The sequence below is a fragment of the Ruditapes philippinarum genome, unplaced genomic scaffold (genome assembly GCF_026571515.1).
Source record: "Ruditapes philippinarum isolate M1 unplaced genomic scaffold, ASM2657151v2 ctg8374_1_1_1_1, whole genome shotgun sequence".
Taxonomy (NCBI): Eukaryota; Metazoa; Mollusca; class Bivalvia; order Venerida; family Veneridae; genus Ruditapes; species Ruditapes philippinarum.
The window spans coordinates 2,476-24,328 of NW_026861240.1; the positions used below are offsets into that span (position 1 = coordinate 2,476).

A 21,853-nucleotide genomic window follows, 5' to 3' on the forward strand; every position below is an offset into this window, starting at 1 on the left:
TATTCACAAATAAATATCGACATTTAAGTGAAAACCAATGCTACAAGTCAGACTATAACCACTTATTAAATAACATTTCAATGTCATTGCTCAAAACGATTACAATGAAACGACAAAAATATTATTTAACACTATTTCTAGCAAAAAATTCTATGTTATGTTTTTGTAAAATAGACTTACTTTTTTATTCCTCTGAAATGCGTCACTTTTGTCAATGGGCTGTCAATGGACTGTCAATGCCTGTTTGGATGTTGTTGCTTTTTTTGTTTACAATTCAGACACATTGAGCCCTCATAACATGACAGGATTATCAAATATTCATATCAATATGTTTTTATGTGTAAGAAAATAAAACTATTAAAATTAAGCGATTTTAGAACACTTTGCTATATCTCAATTTATTCATTTTAAGCCGTAAACATTAAGCCTGGTAATTAAAATTAAATAGACAAATTATCATTTTTGAATAGTATTGTGGTGCATAAAAGAAACCCGATTATCAAATTGTGTTTTCCGCACAAATGGGAAATGCATGTTAAGCCACAAGCTTTGAGATCAGGTTGTCTGCATGTGTACCGTGTGACCTTCTGGGAGGAATTCTAGTGATCATTTTGTGACAAAAGTACTAACATATTCAAGAAAGGTTTACTATAGTATAACATTTTTCATCACAACAAGGTTAAAGCAGGTTCTCGAAGAATATATTCGCGTAGGTTATTGTACCTATGGCTTTGGTTTGAGTGTTACTTACTATAAGGTAATTATCATTTTGTGAAAAGTACTAGTTCGTATAGAGACCAATACAGCCATATATACATTTCCTCACAATTTAGCAGAAAAGTAAGCATGTAGAAAATATATACTGAAAGCATTTTTGACATTAAACTTGATTTATCAAAACTTGATGAAATTGAATTTTATCGCTGATTTATTATCTTAATATCAACACGGGAGAGGAATGTTCGCGAGACGCAATGATACTTGCATTATAACCATACTGTATAGATATAAACCGTTTCACAAAACTCTTTCGAATTTATTTTATTCCATCATGGGTTATGTCCCTTTATTCGGCTGCTAAGCAGCCAGGCAAGTCTTTTAACACTTTGAATAAGACACATGATTTGCTGCAGAATGACACAATTAACTTTGCGAGCCTTCAATGAAAACAAAAGTACATGTATATAAAAAAATTCATTAGCTTTACACTTCAGGACTAATTTAAGATTTCTTGCTTTGCTGAAAAAAAAAAATTAACATTTTCTTCAAATGGAAAGACAATGTTTTCTTATATCAATATACATATAATGACTGTGCAACTGTAGTTTACCGAGATTTGATAGCATGAACCAGGCTATAATTAAATCATGCGTAAACATGTTTCATTTATAAATATAAAGGGGAATTGTTTTAATTTAGTTAATCTATGAGCACCCCGAGATTGGTCTAATTAAGACCCCATGTTATACTTTGTGAAAACTTGTTTAAGGTCTAATAGACAATTATTCATGCTAAATATCTTAGTTTTAGCCTAAATTGTGAAGAAGAACAATGGTTTTATTTTGTTTACTATATACATATAAGGAAATCGCATGACCCCCGATGCGGGCCAAGATATACTTCAAATTGGACAAGGTGGTTCCAGAAATTAGGTCGTTTTAAAAATGTATGACGACGTACGGACGCATATTAAAAGCAAAAAAAGTAATGTTATTATATAGAGTTACAACGAAACATTTGATAACAATAAAGAGAAACAAAAAAACCTTAACGATCGGGTAATAGTGATCAAATACGAAAGGTAAAATAAAATATCTTGTCAAGCTAACCGGTGTTGAATGGATACATTAAACATTAAAATAACTTCATCTATCTATACTATGTATTAACTGTCAAAATGAAGTCAAGCGGTAATGATTTTTAAATTTGATACAAGGCAAAGAAGAAACTTAATATTCGTAATAATCAATAGAGACACGTTTATATAATTACTTTTACGGTATATCTATAAAAAGCCATTTTTACTAAACCTTGTTATAATTGAACTATAATAAAGAGGCAATATTGGTCCATTTTTGCAAAGTAAGTACTGTACTAGAATTTACGTTATATATGTACTTAAATAGCTTTTAAACGGAAGTACTTAAGAGACAAACATATGATTTTGCACATTCCTTATTGATAATAAACAGTAACTTGCATTATTAACTATTTACATTATAAAATTGGCGTAAATATTGTGTTAAGTCCTTACGTATCGATACTATCTTTACTAATCATGAACTAAATTCAAGAGCAAAGTCATTGATGTGGTATATTTATTTCATCTTTAACCGCAACAGTATTAAGGCCTAACACAACACATGACATAACTTTAAAATCGTCTTATATAGGGAACGCATCGCCTTCCAATGTTTCAGAACTTGATAAATTCTGCTATGTTTTCACATAACAAAGTAGCACCCAATGCATTATAGTAAAGTATAGTAAATAAGAAATCTTATTTAAGGGTTTATGTCAAAACACAGTAAAGTTGTGTTTTCTTCTTCAGTATCAAAATTATACAGGAAACACTGTCATATGTTTTAATTTTAATTTTACCTAACATAAATGATAATCATGTTTTGCAACAGAATAAATAATATGACATTTCTGACCATGTTTCTAGGGGGGAAATTTTATTTAATAAATAATGTGTTATATCATAACTTTATTATTCATATAAATTAAATTAAATAGAATATTGAATACTCATTTGATTAAGACAAACATAATTAAGTAATTAGAGAGAAAAGAGATGCCTAATTAATAACCTTGAACTATTGAATTTGAGGAACAGTTTGGATGGGATTTGGGTCCAAACCCTACTTGCGGTTAATGTGTTTATATTTTTATCATTTTGACACCTTATGTCTAGTCAGATTATAATGGTTGTTATTTGCAGTGCTTATTCTCTAAAGCAATAGGTAAATAAAGTCGCCAAACTAGGCAGTCAACTTTTGCTTTTTTGTATTTGTATCAAACATATGTTTAAATTTGCTTAAATAAAAGTGTCAATAATACATTTAATACCTATATTTGGCAATATTTTTATAATAATTTTACTGACACATTGAGTTTTTTTAGAGGTCATTTTGGATTGAACTATTGAAGGTCAAAGTATAATTCATTTTCCTGGAAGCGATTCTCCTCATGTACAGCATAGACTTATCAGGTTAAAAACTTAAGAAACGACTTGTACTCTGAAATGTCCATGGGATTCACAATTTCTTAAACTCAAACTGACTTTACCGATGAATTTTACATTATAATCATACAATGTATTATTAATATGAGATCATCTATTAAAATAACATTTGTCGAAACGAATGATACGTGTTACATGTGTTTTATTTCATATATCTTTTATGAGTTTTTATATAACACTACACGGAACAACTTATTTTATTGATTTGATATATAATATCAAGATAATTCATTTTAGAATTTAATTCGATATGCATTTTCAAACATGAGATAATGCGTGATAGAAAATTATCATTGAGCAAATATAAGAAACTGTAACACTCTCTCATAATATAAAAATATCTAACAATGTCATAGCATTAACTCATACATTGGCACGATTGACCCTCTAAAAATGTATGGTTATTTAAAGAATTTTCAAAATGTATGTAGAACATGATAGATGCATATCACGTAAGAAAAAAAAATCGTTACGTGTATATAAAATGTCCAAAGAGTGCAACGTAAAGAAAATAAAACAATGTCTGATATTAAAGCCACTGGTCTCCAGATGAAAAAAGAAAAATGAAATAAAATTTTAAAAATTAAAATTGTAAAATATTATTTGTTGGGTTTATTATGTAAATGAACTATTACAAATATACATCTTAATTTAAGAAAGAATGTTCATAAAAGCAGCAATATATCGTGTTTTCCTTTGCATAATATTCTTAGTTACTATCGCTGTAGCCAATATAAATAGGAGAACAATAATCCAGTTAACATAGTCACCTGTCACAACATGTACAGTAGTTCAAAACAATCCCGGTATCCAGTATATCAATTTTTCTTCATTATAGGCCCCTAGCATAGTTTAAATCGATAAATTGGTCATCATATCCATGATATAATTAATACATTATATTTAAGTGACAAAGTTACTACAAGTATAAAAAAAAGTAGTTATTTGTTTCTTTCTATGTTTGATACAATCCCGGATTTCGTGAGTTTCGGATCACAGTTCATGAAATTGTCCTATACAACCACATAGTACAATAAAAGAATTCCGTAGTATAATAAAAGAAGGTATTCCCGTCGTTGGAAAAACGAATTGTTTGATTTTAGAGCAATCTTATTAAAATATGAACAGTTTGATGTGTCATTTCGATTTCTTTCAACTATATAAAGTTGTGAAGAGAGACTTTCAAATACTGTATAGCGCATTATATCTGCGGTGTCAAATGTTGGCGTTTTTTAAAGTGTTTTGAATTGGCGGGGTCATAAATTGGCGCAAACGCTTTTAGACCGCCAAATTAAAACACTTGTTGGCATAAATATGGGGTCATGAATTGGCGATTACAAATAAAGAATAAAAAAAATATTAAAAATAACACCGGTCACGCAGTAGTTGACTGTCCTCGTTTATTTTACGGCATACGGTATACCTATGCTTGGTCACCTTTTCTCTTTACATCGTGCTAATTCTGAACGATTTTAATAAAAACATGAACTATTTTTGTTATTATTTGTATCGTGATTAGAGAGATGTTTCTCAAATGAATAGGAATAACATTAGCACGAGCCAAGACTTAAAAATAAACAAATTATTTTCAGCTTACTTGTAATGTTTATTTTTATTACAAATAATCAAGGGAGATTACTCGGACAAACCAAAGCTATTTTACCATGAGTTGTCTACCTTTCAAAGAATAATGGCGATGATCTAAAATGGCGGTGCTTTAAATTGGCGGTGTTTTGAATTGGCGCTACTGACCCTGACCGCCAATATAGCCAAATATAAACCCCCGCCAAAATAAGTACTTATACAGTATAAGTAAGACGGCAATTTATCTACCTTCTGACCTTCTGGAGGCCTGCTGCTTTACAATTACTACAAATATATGACGCACAGTGACAACGGTTTTTAAAATCGATGGCAAAAAGTAAATAAATAATAATGGAAATAATAACATTGAAAAAATACAACCTTATCTGACATTTTTAACAGGAGTTTTTTTAGCATTTGACAGAATGGTTAGCTTAAAAATTTACGTTTAAGAATGACTTTAGCTCTTAATTATTCAATGGCATACGTAATGTTTTCAGACATTTAGTAAAGTATTGTTAAAAATATTCGGCGTAGCATTTTCATTGGATAACGGGCAAGCGGTTTTTTTTTCAACCGTAAAGTGAACATGATCATTGTGTTATATTCAAAATCATTGAAGTAATTAAATTGAACTTTTGTTGTCGTAAGACAAGACTGGGTTATCTGTGTTAAATGTGATAATTTGAAACATGCTCAGGGGGCACAAAGTAAACAAAAAATAAGTTTCTCAAACACTTACAATGGATTAAAGCTACTATCCCAAACATTGTAGTTTTGGCGATTTTTAAATAAAATGTCAGCAACAGCAAAACAAAATAACCATAAGCTTGTACATTTATATGGAACTAGGTAATTAATACATGTCCTGTCCAAAAACAACATCTAAATATAGTTTTGCAATGTGTATCATGCTGTAATTTTCAACCGTTGCAATGTTTTATTTTGTAAATATTGACTTAAATTATAAACAAACCTGTTAACTGCTTGCAAGCAGATCCGTTGATTGTGGGAAGAAAATGTGTTCGCTGTTTTTTTAATTCTGCAATCGAGTATATCATAGAAAAATTATGTCTATAAAACAGACATGAAAAAAAGGAAGCAACTATCTCGCTTCATGTTAACGGGGGTGATAATAGGGGTGCTTATATCTGTCTCAAGAGACACAAAACAACCGTAAGGTCACAATTATCTCTTGGAAACTGAACACTTTACTTGTATGCAAATTTAATAACTGTCAACAATATGTTGATGTTTTTTTATACCTGTTTTGTGTGGGAGAGTAGCTTTAAAGAAGGGCCTTTTGCGGGTAATATATTTATCATACAATTCATGTAATAAAAAACTATGAATTCATAACTTAAACTTGTTATAAAGTAGTATAACCAATGAACATTGAGCTGTCGAGCCACGTATTACTAAACAAAAATGACCAAAGGATCACATCTTATCAAGTAAGCCTCGTTTCCATTCAAGGATACACAAAAAAAACATCAAATTCATATTGCATCACAAATAGCCTTTCTATTTTTAGAGTCCAAAAGTGATGTCTTGGACTCAAGCATATCAGCAAAAAGATCTAGCAGCTGTATGTTTGCAATCAGAATTCAGTATTGTACACAACAACTAACTAACATAATAAAATGAAGATCCACAAGAACAGTTTTTATTTGTCAATATTGAATTGATACAATATGAAATATACCCGATCAATTATAAGTTTCCGAACGTTTTACCTTTTATATAATTTAAACATGAATTATTTACATTCGTATACTCCAGCATCATAGTTCTTTAGTTATAACAAAATACAATAATATACGAAGCTGATAGTTTCGAATCCTGCACAAGCTTAATATATTTTCATAAATTTTTTATATTACATATATCTTTAATTGTGTTAAATTTCTTGTACAAGAAAAATGGCACAGATACAAATGTTTTGCTTGTACTTCGTTGATCTTCAAAATGTTTTGAAATATCTTGACTCTGTTCACAGTATTTTGTTAGTTACTGTAGAAAGTAAAAATCTGCACAGTTGCTGTGACTTGTTAATTGTTCGGCCATTCCACGAATGGAAGTGTGAAAGTGGAAAGTCAATCAATTTGCAAATATAAATGATAAAGGGCAAATTTAAAGTTGAAACAAAGAAGCTGTGTGTTTGCTGTCGGAACAGGGTACATAAAATCCAATGTAAATATTTGGTATTTTGTGTAATAGTAACGACCTTTGATCATATGTAATGCATTACGGTCAATAAATGTATAAGAGCAAATATTATACAACTTTCTATTTCAACAATTGGAAATAATCTCCTTCTACAGCAATACAAGGTTTCAGATGTATAATTTAAATTTTAAATGCTTAAACATAGGTATACCTTTCAATAACTTATTTTCGATCCAAGTCCATTTCTACTACTCTAGCGATGACTAGCAAGCTTTTTGGTCGGTCTAGGAAAGAGGGAAAAAATCACGCCGCTTAGACTTAAAATACCGTGGATATTAAAGAAGAGTCACTCGTTTTGTTTTTCTTGTCTAAAAAAAACATAGTTTGGGCGCAGAAGCGATGTCGGGTATCCGTCTAGCAGTATTTCGCCTTTCAAGTGATTCTTCAGAATCATATGAGTTGACTGTGATTTCCCTGCAATGTGGCCCTATCTGGGTCAATGATAGCCTATCAACTTTGTCAACGATAAGCTTGACTTTATGAATGATTTGTTAATTACCGTGGGACATTTTCTTTCCTATTTTTGAATGTTTAAATGCACTGCGAAACAGATACATAAAGTATTTCATTGTTGCTACAAATGGTACGAAAATCATAACAACATATAACAGAGTTTGCTAGTTTAGCTCAAGCTTTGTGAAAGCCTATATTTCAGTACTTTAACTGGATATTTAAGGGCCATATTTTACATGAAGCTCCTCGTATAAGGATTCTATTTAAATATTAATTATATTTCATAATCGTTTAACTACACATATTAGTTTGGTATCATCGGAATGCAGATGCATTAGAACAAAGTTTAGTTTACATTAATACAAGAATCAAAGGTTAATTAGAAAACATACTTCATTAAACATTTGATATTGACCCACCCTCTTAAGACAAAAATCATTGTTAGCTTGCTATTGTAGTAAAAATTAATCCAGAAGTAAAATAGTTCCGACACGTTCTGATTACGTTGATCTAATACATACAAGTATTAGCTTGAACATCAACACCATATTTTTAATTGCATAAATAAGTTAATTTGCATATGACAATTGTGATTTTACGATTAATGTAGCACAATTTTGTTTTTGCTGTAACTAGCTACATATATGGACGTGCAATTATTCGGCATAACTTAACATACTGTTTATCTTTATATGCAGCTATGGGTTAAAGAGACTTGCGCAATTTATCATGTGTGTGTCGAATAGAAAACAACCCATTCAACTTCTTCATAATAAACAAGTTCTTTGATTATATAATAACAAAAATTAAAGGAAATATGAAATGTAAGATTATACTTCAGCTAAAAGTAAACATGAACAATTTAAGTATAGAAATGTAAAAACGGCATATTGTTAAAATTATCAGAATGACATATCTTTGACCTTTGTTTGACATGTGTCGGTATAAATAAATTGTCGGCTTAACCATCAAACAAACGAACTTTAGTTACGGTCGTTTTATAGCAAAACAAAGTATCAGATAACAATTGAAATGGTATGGAACAATGCCTTTTGTTTGTACTTTAATGAATTTTAAACGTAAATTAATATAATTATCAGTTTTGTGTCATCTGATTCACTGCTGTCTTTATTCAATGTATCGATTATTTTGTTCAATATGAAAACAAGTTTATATCCATCTTTTTCTTATCGCTAACCTAGTTAGTTTTCCTAGACGGCTAACGAGCTTTAAGATTTCTTGCTTTGTCTTTATTTAGCTTTGAATTATTTTTATGTCTTCATTTAGCTTTGGAAGGAAATAATTATCATTGTACTGCATCAATTTTAAACTATAAAAACTGTATGACAGTACAACTACTGATAGTTTGATTCATTTAATTGATTTAAACCAATTTCCTCTAAGCATGTGTGTGGACATAATGCTTTGAGAAGCGTTGAGCATATGTTTGACCAGGTACCTCGTTTTTTAAACTAAGTAACATTAATTGTACATTTTGGCAGTCGAATTATCAGTTTATTGCGGAGAAATATCGGTGTGAATAAGAAAACAAGAGATACACGCGTACCTTGTCTTTAAAAAAAAATTAGTTTGGTTGTTAGCTTGTTTAACATTTCTCTAATAATTAATTGGAACAAGTCTTTGTATAACGGTAAATTTATCGATTTATATCATTCTAAATCCTAATGACAATAATCTCGCAAAAATAAATATAATGACAATGAATTCAATGTCATCTCTTTTAAAACTTAGTTTTGCTTTTTTAATATAAAGAGCTATGTTTTTATAAGAAAAATGAGCAAATCTATTGATTACTTCGAGTGTTATAGCACAATATCAGTATATAAATAACACATAGGTTTGTGGGAAACAGTAAAAATATCATCCCGAGGAAAATACTGTTACCCGAGGCGCAGCCGAGGGTAACAGTATTTTTACGAGGGATGATATTTTTACTGCTACTCACAAACCCATGTGTTATTTATTTTATTACCCCGAACAAAAATACTGAGATGATCTGAAATTGTCAACTAAATCTAACTGTAACAAAAATAAACCAAGAGTAACAATAACTAAACTGTCCTTACCTTTTAAGTTCTAAGTGTACTTTACTGTAGGCCTACTTGAGAAGTTTTCTTTTTTTTATTCTTTAAGCAAGTGATGATATCTACATAAACATACAATAAGGTAGGTTTTATTTAGGAAACAAAACACTAACCCATTGACATGGTAATGATCTGTGAAATCTGTTCCTTCTGTTTCCAGAATATTCTTAGCATGGTTTTTGACAAAATAACGATGATATCCTATGTCCACCATATCTGTAACGTTTCACTGATTAGATTTGTTAAATAATCCTTTGTTGCATGCTTAAATCGTCTGCCTGTTCCAGTTTGACACATAATTATTTACATTGCAATTGCTTCCGTTGAAAACGGATGTTCACTTTTTGACTATTCAACCAAAATGTATATTATACGCGAAAAGCACACCAGGGTGCAAACAACTAAATTTTATGAGTGTCAGAGTGACTCCAGATAAGAAATGGATGTCCTATCGGGGTTTAACGTTGAAAATAAGAATGAATCGAGAAAAAAATGGCGGCCATTTTATTTCATTTTATTTAGGAAAAAGACCACGTGACCTGTTAAAAAATACTGTTACCTATGTAACAGTACAAAATTCTTAGTCACGTGGTACACTTGCATTAACAGTAAAAATAACTCCGAGAGGCCTATGGGAAATTAGCATTACGAAAAAAGTGAGGGGTAATTATACAAAATGTTTGTATTTTCCGGTTTTAAAACAGGTGAAGTCTATGTTACAAAGTCTGTCACAAACATTCTTGACAGACAGTTAACCTGTCTGTCCCTATGAAGGCCGGCTTGATTCCATGACAAGTTCAAAGTATATAATATTTAACTTAAGATTACCAAATATAGATCACTTACACATGTTCATTTAAAAAATGGCTACTCACAAGGAGGTAAGATATTTATTCACATCATTTTGTCTTTTACACGGAGTCTGTATCTATATTCTAGAAGCTATATAAGGCAATATAAAGCACATACAGAAAATATGAAAATATCTTAATATTGTATAGTCAGAGTATATATAATAAATGCAATGTATGTATGTATATCAGTTTCAGATCGATTATTGTTTTGATAAAAAGTAAAGCTGCTCCAGAAACATCACATCTTAAACAGTCCGTAGAGGTATTTAAATTGCCCTTGGCTTGCTATAATTGTTTTTCTTAAAATTCCAAAATGTAAGTGTAGTTAAAAAAAGAGAGATGATCTGCAAAACGCGATATTACGCAACCAAATAATACAATCATGTACAGTTTGGATTAAAGTTTGTACTTATTAAAATATAGCAATATGAATTGTATGATCACCACTTATGAATTGTCCTTTTGGAATAATTATTATCGTTATTGTAAAAATATAATTATAACATTTACGTAAAATTTTAAAGTCAGATTTTTGGTCAGCTTGCAAACTACATGTGTGTCAAAGGCTATTTTGAAAATGTTTATGTTGCAAGAATGTTTGCAACATTATTTTATAAAATTTGGTCATGTAGCAATTGGTTTAAAGTTAAACGTTTAGTAAACATAAATTGTGAGAACTAACATCTAAACAAGTTTGATATATATTTAACCTGTATAGTACACAACATGAATGTGTGATATTTTTCCAACATATCTTATACAAACTATTATTGGGTTGTCATGCATGAAGAATGTGGAGAACGTGTCTTGCTTTCAACATATATTCTAAGCAATGTAACAGGCCAAGAATAGTTCAATGACTACTGATTAGTATTATGAAGAAATCGCTGAACTTAATAATAAGCCTTCATCTCGAGCAGGAGGTTATCTTTTTTATTTTCCGTTATAATTTAATTAGCACAAGTTCATTCAGACGAGTGTTTTTACTCGAACTAAAAACAATACATTTGAACATATAATTAAAAAAATGGGTACCATCTTCTCCATGATAAAAAACTATAAAACACATCATGGATGTTCTCTTAAGAACAATTTTGGAGTGTCCAGCTAAGATAATCACATTGACATACCTCTGAAAGGGTTTTTATTGAGTAGAATGCTTGAAATTAATAAACCATGATCGATCAGCAGCATGCCGTTTTCAGTCTAAACACGACACACACACAAATAAAAACAAAACAAGGAATATGGTTGTTTTTATTCTTGAAATATGCCTTGAAAATATGGTCTTTAACTAACAATGATTATGTCTTTAAGGTGTGGTCTTCAACTTACAGTATACTAAATGCTTCAATTGGATCACCTGTGTAAGATTTGCTTGAATACCGTAACCAAGGAGCATATATCATCGACATAATTGTTTATCAAAACATCTGGAGCTGTCTAGATAATAAATAAGAGAAACATGCATATCTTGAACCTTCGTATGTATGTTAGGCAGCTAGAAAAAAACCTAACCATTATAGTTGAAATTAAAGTTAATTCCAGACAAATACAAGATACACAATAGAAAAATGGCTGTGTTTCCCTTACAAAAAAGCTGATGTTCCCTATGTGTTTTCATCTTAACGATCTAAATCATTACGTATAGGCGAGTATTTAAAAGTAAGCATTTGAATAAATTAAAGTGTATTTATTTAATGTAAATCCAGACTTATTTATTGTTCAAAATAATTTTATATCGTTATTCGAAAAAAATATGATAGACAATATCAACAAGGAAAGGCGACGATCAATGAACGCAACCCCCTTACGACTCAGCAACAAGAACCAGTGGCAAGGAGCCCAGGCGGACCTCAAACAAAAACAGGACAGGGGAAGATACTTACCGTAGACGAGAAAACAACAAGGGACACAAGCAAAAGTGTCACCAAAACAGTATAAAACAACATAGACATACATCTTAGGAACACAGAGGTGCGCCGCCCTGAAACGGTCAGCAGCACAAGTACTGCTGGGGAATTTAAACCGGTTAATGGTGCACCAAACCTCACTCTTAGCCCACCATGTTCCTATAAACGAGACAGTGTAAATAAAATGAATCCTCGCCAAGTAATATTCTAACAGTTGTTATGGTTACAAAAGGTTAAATAAGTAAAACACCAATATGATCATGTAGAAACATATGAAAGTAAATCTAATGACCATAACAAAAATACTCAATGTCCTAAAGGAGGACAGAGCAACAAAATCACCTGCAAGGGCCCGACGTAGCAAGGCAGAAGACGAACATTAAGACAATTCAGTCCCAAAAGACTTTAAGAACTGTCCATAATGATTATAGAGTCTCCCACTTGGTCCGTCAGATGTAATCAAAAGAGGAAAGCGTAGTGTCCAATTGTAAAAGGGTTGAACACTAAGCATGCAGTGTGTCTTAAAATAGTAGAATCATAACATCGTTTAATAAAACGTTTAATGATTTTAGTAAAAACAGCAGAACAATTACCATGACCCAAAATCTTACGAAGTTTGTAAATCACATCGCCATAAAAACCGGGCTGGCTAATCCTTTGTCGCAGAAGTGTGGATAATTAACTATCCAAAAGTCAAAGCCATCTCTTTTATCATAGATTTTCGTGTGAATATAATTGATAATGATGGTTATATGAAGATCCAAAAAAAGTGTAGTAAAATTTCAAGAGTTCGTTTAATTAAGTTGTAGTTCATGGGATAAATGTCAGTCACAATTTGATCAAAATAAGAATTATCTAAATTAAAAATATCATCAAGGAATCTGGAAGTGTTATTAAATGCGACTATAACATCTTGTTGTTTATCTGCAGAGAAACTCAACATAAAGTCTCTTTCATAGCAGTACAAAAAACAAATCGGCGACCAGGGGTGCACAATTAGTACCCATAGGAATTCCTATGATCTGTTTAAATAGGGTATTACCAAACCTGACATAAATGTTGTCTAAAAGACAAGAGAGTGCTCTACAAACTTCGTCACAGGTCAACATAGTATAATGTTTAACAATACCGTTAGTAAAAAAAGTTTTGTAAGAATTGCATGCTAGAAAGGTAACTTTTTCCCGTGCAAAAGTTTTTTGAATTAGGGAAATTAGTTTATCATTGATTAATTTATGTGGCAAAGTTGTATAAAGTGTAGAAAAATCGTATGTACTGACAGTTGAAGCTTGAAAGTTTTTAATTTTATCCAAGATTTCACCAGAGTTTTTAATAGACCTAAACAGATGTTTGCCTGTGTTTTCATAGACTTAATCACAATATCTAATTACATGTGTTGTAATGGCAGTCAAACAAGACGTCAATAAAATAGAAGGTTTACTTGTAGTGCAAGATGCAGAATTAGCAATGAATCTGGCTTTGTAATGTTTTTTATGTAATTTAGGAATCCAATACATAATAGGAAGTTTGAGTTCTTTTTCATTAATTTGGACTTTAAGATTCGAAATATTAGCAATATGATTGTAAACAATGTCTTTTCCGGAGGCAGAGGTTTTAGAATACTCATTAGTACTATTTAGTTCCTAATGCAAAACGTTAACGTAATGGATTCGTCATACAATTATAATATTATTAGTCGCCTTGTCCGCTTACACAAAAACAAATTTTGAATGAAAAGCTAGAATATCCTTTTTAAGGTGTCTTAAAGTAAGTCTTGGTTTAGGTGGCAAAAGATGTTCATTTCTACGATAAAATTAATACGTGAATCAAAAATTTTAAAGATGTTACGTTTCCATGTAACTAGAGCATTACCATCTGCATTTTCACGGCGACACCATTTGACCGAAAAATTCTCTATAGATTCAGCAATCTGACTACGACAAACATTAAAATCAATATCAGGAGGAATTCTGTATTTAGGTTCTTTCAAGAATAAGTTACGCATTCTTTTGTCTGCAATTTTACTTGTGATTAGATGGCCAAAATCTTGACCACAGAATTTAGAAGTATTACAATGCAACTGACATCAGAAAAATTAAAGGATGGCGGAGTCTGGCGCAAAAAAAACAATACTATATTTAGAATGAATATATAGCAGTTTAAAGTATCACAGTCGGACGCTAAGAATATTATGTGCATTAGGTATATCTGTCCTGTACCTGCAGAATGTACCATGCCGACCGTGAGTCGCGATCAGTTACCATGTGGTCCTGTTCGTACACAAGGAAGAAAAATATATGATAATAAATCCAACCACTTTACTGCCATGGATCTTTTGAGCTTGTTTCCCAAGATGAAGACTAAATATTTGAACAGAAAAAAAATCAAAGCAAAAGTGTTGAGCATAAATCAATTCACTGGAGACTTACGTTCCAAATATTGTGAACAATTATGTAATTTCTTATCTAATGATCCTTGATTTCAAACCTTTCAAGTATTTATGTTCTCACAAGTACTTAAACTTGAAGTATTCTGAATGTGTATTTCACCTTCATTTTGTGTGCACATTTTATAGTTGTATGTGTTATGTTTGTTCAGTGTATCAGAATATATTTTGCGATTTAAGTTACATTTACAGTATAGCAATAAATTATAATACGGGTTTTACTGTGTCGATGTACATTAATTAACAACAATGATTATGTTCTTAATGTTTGCCCTCATATGTTTCATCAATCGTCAAAATTATTTCTTTATGCCTCTGAAATCGTCAAAAATATAATGAAATCAATCTGTTAAATATTGCTCACAAAATTTTAGTTAAACAAAAGTAATTGTGAAAACATGTTCCTGTTTTGAAACATCATTTCTAAAATATGTCAATAAGTAAGGGAGTTCCCCAGGGATCCATTCTACGACCTCTTATTTTTAACATCTTTATTAACGACATCTTTTACTTGATTAAATCAGCCACTGTGTACAATTATGCTGATGACAACACATTATCTTACTGTGATACCAATATTGACTCTTTACATTCTATGCTGGAAAATGAAAGTTTATCTATGATAAAATGGTTTGATAATAATCTAATGCAAGCCAATCCGGACAAATTGCAGGCAATTTGTATTGGAAAACAAACATCTAGTAAATTAACCTTTTTTTGTTTTAATAGTACGGAATTTGTCTGTGAAAAAAGCGTGAAACTTCCTGGTGTTGAAAAAGACTCTTTACTAAATTTTGACTAACATGTATCTAACATTTTGCAAAAAGGCTGCAAAACAAATCAACATTCTTGCTAGACTGAGTAAATTCTTAAATCAAAATACTACATTGTTAATTAACAAATCCTTTGTTCGTTCAAACTTTAACTATTGTCCTTTAGTTTGGCATTTTTGTAGTAAACAAAATACTGAAAAACTTGAAAAGTTACAACATAGATCATTGAAGATAGTTTTTGAGGATAACAGATCATCATATGAATTTCTTTTAATTAAAGCTAATATGCCAACTTTACATATCAGTAGATTAAGACAATTAGCTTTTGAAGTTTTTTAATGTTTACAAAATGTATCACCAAAATATGTTCAAGAACTTATTACAGTAAATTCATCTTATTACTCTTTTAGAAATACCAACACACTTGAAGTTCCTAGAGTAAACACAGAGACTTATGGCAAGAAAAGCTTTCGTTATGAGGCCACCCAGGCTTATCCAGACCTGGAGTGGCTACAAATGCAAATGTTCTATGTGTGCCTAAGCTTTATGTTTTTTGTTGAGTTTTGCAATGTGAATCAAGTGAATCTGCATGCTTCTTTTTTTTCTGTATTTTGTCTGCCATAAAGAAATGCTGTATAAGACCTGTATATTTTGTTTTATATTATCCTTTCTATGCTTTTCATGTGCTTATTGTGTGTATATTTGTATAGTCATTTGTCAGTGTGTGTTAGTGTTTGAATGTATGGCAGCTGCTGATCAGCTTTTCACATATCCCATTAAGGGGACAATAGCTTTTTACAGTTTTTCTTTTTTGCTTACCTTTTTAGTTCTACTATTAATTCAATTTGGTTTTAATTAATATATTAACTTAGGCCATGACTTTGTCTAGGCCTGCTCAGATTAGCAACTGTTACATAAACATTTCAAATTTTATTATGATGCTTGTACATGTTTTAGTTACACCCATATTTTCATGATTGAGTATAATTATATCATATGCTGCTACTGATATATGTTCAAGCATCATGCTGGACTTTAGGTCAACCATATTAAAATAAGATTGAATCATTATTATTTTAAATTTATTTTTAAAAAAAGATTTCTTTTTAAAAAAAATCTATTTCTGATTTTAGGGTTGTGTATATAAAATGGAATTCTTGTATGATGTAATTTTCTGTGATGTAGTTTTATATTTGCTTTTAATCAATTAATACTATCTAAACCATATTTGTATGTGCTTATAAATCTTATTTGTTTTACAGAGTCACTCATAAATGTGCATTGATCTTCTTAATACTAATTATATATTTTCTTTTATACAGATTGTTTGTTTGTATTGTTAAATGATAGTCAGTTATGTCCGAAAATAGCTTATATAGCTTATTTTTATAGGTTTTATGTAACCGACTAAATAAAGATTGTCTTATCTTATCTTATTTTAAAATATCAATTAATCAATTTACAATATTTTAAAATAATAATTATGTTTGTTTATTAACAGATGATGATATAACAAAAATTGGAGAATAATAGTAGGAAGAAAATGGCAGACAACCGTGTCCATCTATTCCGTTTACAAATTATAATCATAGATGGAGGCCTCCTTGTTCTAAGAAATATAATTGACCAAACCCTGACTGCTCAAGGCGTAACTCTAAGTGCATGTTTGAAGAACGAAAAGGCAACAATTGCACGTTTGAAAAGCCGTGGCGTTATAACACAGGTACAACATGACATATTGTTTCCAACGGGTGGTCAAGCCCCAACTACGTCACAGATGGACTTCACACTTATTATATGTCTTCTGAGATGCTTGAAGTGTTTTGGTTTGAATAAGAAATTTGACTGGAACACAGAACCCATTTCCACCGATTTAACAGTTGAAGCAGATATATGCCGGCTTAAAGATTATCGAAATGAGGTTAGTGTGCCATAAAAGTCATTATAATCTGAAAACTGTCAATGTGACAGAATATTGACAAATAATTTCTGGAATACAAGTCTTATGTTTTAAAGGTACTAGCAAGACTTTTTTTTTATTAAATTTCAACAAGAAGATGCGTTTTCAAAGAACATCAACATTCATTCGCATGGTTGTCCCGTGTTATGCTCATTGAATTGCTTTCTTTGACTATCTTGCTTACTTTCAGGTCTAACGAAAAGGAATTCCATCATTTTATTAGCAGGTGTCGTTTCCATGACATGCATTGCACTTACACTGTCAAACACATTTCTGATCAAACGTTTACTTGAATATCTTCATTAAACAAGTATATGCAGGTATATATCCGCTATTACACTTGCAAATTATCATTTCAGATATGTCATCTACCTACAACAACTGGTATACAACCCCATGAGTTTGGAACTTGGTGGAATGACATTGAACAGGTAAGCACAATGATTTAAAAACATTGCTGATTCATCTATAAATCCGTCCATTTCATAATCCCTAGTGATTTATGTACAACAAATCGAAACGACAATTATAAACGACGACTCTTCAAATAAAGTATATGTTGACATTTTAAAAATTTTGCTATTTAATGACGTTTTAAATGCGCATGTGTAGTTGCTGATTTAAAATCGTGCATAAAATGCATGTGTTTGTGTTTTTAATGACATAAATTTTGCTTATGTGTTAGTTTGCCATCCAGAGTCGTAACCATTTAGAATTACAAACTATCTCGTCCAATTAATTATTGAATCTACATTCGTTCAATATCCTCTTTTATGTAATAATGTGTTGCGCTTCTTGTGCATGGTATATGCCATTTCATATTGACGAATTATTTTCAGTAACCATTTGTTTCTTATAGCTAGCTTTCATTTCGAAGGACAAAGGCGTGACTGATTCTCCAAAAATCCTTAATAACGTTTCCTTAAGATGATGTTCCTATAAAAATAACGTTTTTCTTAAGATGATGTACCTGTAAAAATAATGTTTTCCTTAAGATGACGTACCTGTAAAATGTCTGTCAAGAAAATCAGCCAATGACAGGGTACTATACGTACCTGAACAATGCGTTTGTTTGTTTTATTTTGTATATTCTGTATTCCCTTTATTCTAATACATTTGTTTAAAAGATCTCTGAGTATTCGTATCGCAAATCATTTATTTATTTATTTATGAAATAAACCAACACGGAAACTAACATACTGGTTGAAAAAAATAAACTCACTATGCTACTTAGTACAATCGGATTCCGTTCAGATACTTGTCCGACAAAGTTCTCCAGCTCTGAACATCCAGCAAGCAATTGCCGACTTCAAAGTTTGCCCTCTAGATCTGGAGGAAGAGAAAAGGTTACAAGAAGAATTAAAAAGATGGAAGGACTATGAAGCCGATGTTGATCGATTGAATGAGGAAATGAAACAAGTGCAGACAGATGTTATTGAAGTGAAGAAGGACCTGAAAGAAGTAGAAGCAAAGTTTACTGGAGTGGAGAAACAACTCAAGGCGATAGAAAAACGACAAGATGCAGGTATGTTTAATTTTTTTATTCTTCAGATTTAAATATTTGTGATATTTATCATCATTAATATTGATTGCAAACATTAACTTCTATTAAATGATTATGCTTAATAATAATAAATACATGTTTGAATATCTTACAAACTGGTGTAGAAAAATTATTCTACTATTCAAAACTGAGGAAGATGTGTCAATTCATAAGAAAAGTACTGACAAGAATATGAGCAAATAAAAAAAAACAGTCAATGCTGATATAAACAAAATTGCTATTGAACAAATATTAAGAAAAAAACATAATTTCATTAATTCAGAATTTATTTGTGAAACTGTCAATCAACTTTCGTCATCAATCCAGTACTTTGTTGAAAAATATAAATATATGTATACGAATTGAATATCCTGCATTGTTTGAAAGTTTACTTGTTAATTGACAATATTTAGTTTAATAAGACATGAAAAGCGAGTGTATATAGAAAATTAATCAAGGTATATAACGATAAAATTGTGTCTATTTGATAACAGAGAAAAGTAACGAAGGTGTCTCTCAAATACAGACAGAGGAGGAAAAATATCAAAATCGCAAAAAGGGTAAATAAAAAATTACTACATTTCTTTATCAATCAAACCAATGGTGAGGGAATATTGACTTACTTTTATATAAAACAGAAAAGCAAGTGAATATTGTTGATCATCTATGATCAAATAATGAATTGTAAGTAAATATTGATGTACCTTTAAATCAATCAAAAGATTTGAAGTCAAAAACCCACTTTGGTAGTTTTCATATGAAGGTTAATGTGGTAATGTGTCAGTTCCTGACCATATGTTTTCATTTCCAGTGCAATATGTATAGGATATTTATTTTTTCTACTAATATATAATCTTTTTTCATCGAGTGATGTGAAAATGATTTTTTTCATGACTGGCGAGTAAATTATGATAATTATCATATCACAAGATGAAATTAGTACTGTATTAATAGAAGAACTTGAATTTTCTGTTTATTATATAAGCATTCATATTTTGACATTACAGTTTGAAGGACTTCCCCTTAAATTTTGTGTACTAGTATTGACTGTATTGAGAAGAAAGTAGTCCGACAAGACAACAGTAAAAATACGAAAAATGTGTTTAACTGCAGTGAAATTTACTGTATTGTAATTGTGGAAATACACAAATAAATATATGCATCTAATCTAACCAATATTGCTCAATATTCATGTATTAGTTTATAATGAATAAAATATTTCCCTTTTAATCTTAATATATATTTCGCAAAGTTATAACGTTATATGGGTGCATTTTGAGCAGTTAACAATAAATTAAAACTGCCAAGTCTATTGTAATTTCTTAAATAATGGCGAGCTCAAAGGGCTAGCTCGTAAGACAGACATTCAAATATAAAGTATATTATGTTTGGATAAATTATAGCGAAAATAAATAATTTTATACGGAACTATTCCATAAAATAAAAAAGTAATAGACGCCAAGTCAATGTCAACTTCCGATAGGTTCCCGTTTCACGACATCCATTTCCCGAAATGGAATTATTAATTCCGAAATTTGATTTTAAGTGAATTTATGTTCTTTGACGGGCAGATGCAATTAAGATATCATATAAAACATAAAATGACCATATTTTTAAGAAAATAGTGTGTGGTAGTATTGAGTTAACTGTGCAGCCTAAAGTGTGCAGTTCTAAGTGCATTGTAATCATAAAATGTGATACAAAAAGTGTGCAGCCGATATGGATATAATAAAATATGATAAACTAGATCAACAAGGAAAGGCAGCGTTCCATGAACGCAACTTTAAATATAGTTCTTATAGTGAAATAAATTATATTTATGATTTCTTTCGAAGAGCTAGCTTTGAGTCTGTGCCTTATTCATATTATTAATGTTTGAAACTTGAAATATGTATATTTCAACAAATATTGAATTGTAAACTTTATAAACTTTGCAGCAATGTAAATTTTGCTATTAAGTATTAGTCATTTTAACCTATAAATATAAAGAAACCCAATTCAAATTTGTATATAAAACTATCGATGCTGTGCGGCACTTGTAAAGCAGAGGTGGATGTCTCGAAAGCCTCGTATCCCTTACGACGTTTGTAACAATGACGTAAGACCATTATAGCATTTTTTCTGATTCGAACAATTCGTAAGTTACGAATCATCGTAAACATCACGTAAAGTTACGGTAAAAAAATCAACCCCATATCAACATCGTAAGTCTACATTTACGAATATAATTGGATTCCATCTTGTAAATTGCGCCTCATTTTCATTTCAAGAGTAAAGAAATCCATGTCGTTGTCATATTGTAGTCAATCAAGCCTCTATTTCGTTTTTACAGTCCAAAGAGTCTGTATCAAATGCATATTGAACTCCAGATAGTCTCGTTTTTATCTTGCAAGTCCAAACAATACATATCAAATCCATAATTTACGCAAAGTAACAAAGTTCTGTCAAAACATTTATGGTGTAAAATAAAGATGTCTTTATACATTGTTGAGTGTCAATCGGGTTCTATTGGACTCGTACACAGGTGCAAAACTTATATTTAACGAGGCGCTAGAATATAGTATTGTACACAACAATGTATAATCACCTAATATTATCAGTGAAATAAAATCCATATCATGCGGAGATGTCACTCACACTGGGACTAGATTGTACTGATAAGGGGAGATCACTACGTAAGAGATTGTTGTATACCTTTCCTGAACTTCTTTTGGCGAACGGTTTGATTTTCAAGATTCTGTAAATTGTA

General features: G+C 30.7%; 1 protein-coding gene across 1 annotated transcript; it reads left to right on the forward strand.

The window, feature by feature from the left end:
- The first annotated feature begins 17,144 nt into the window (after positions 1-17,144).
- Positions 17,145-19,717, forward strand: LOC132714996 (E3 ubiquitin-protein ligase DZIP3-like). The gene is made up of 4 exons (XM_060697957.1): positions 17,145-17,522; positions 17,921-17,992; positions 18,816-19,086; positions 19,599-19,717. The coding sequence occupies exons 1-4, from the start codon at positions 17,145-17,147 to the stop codon at positions 19,670-19,672; spliced, it is 795 nt and encodes a 264-aa protein (XP_060553940.1). The 3' UTR covers positions 19,673-19,717.
- The last annotated feature ends 2,136 nt before the right edge of the window (positions 19,718-21,853 follow it).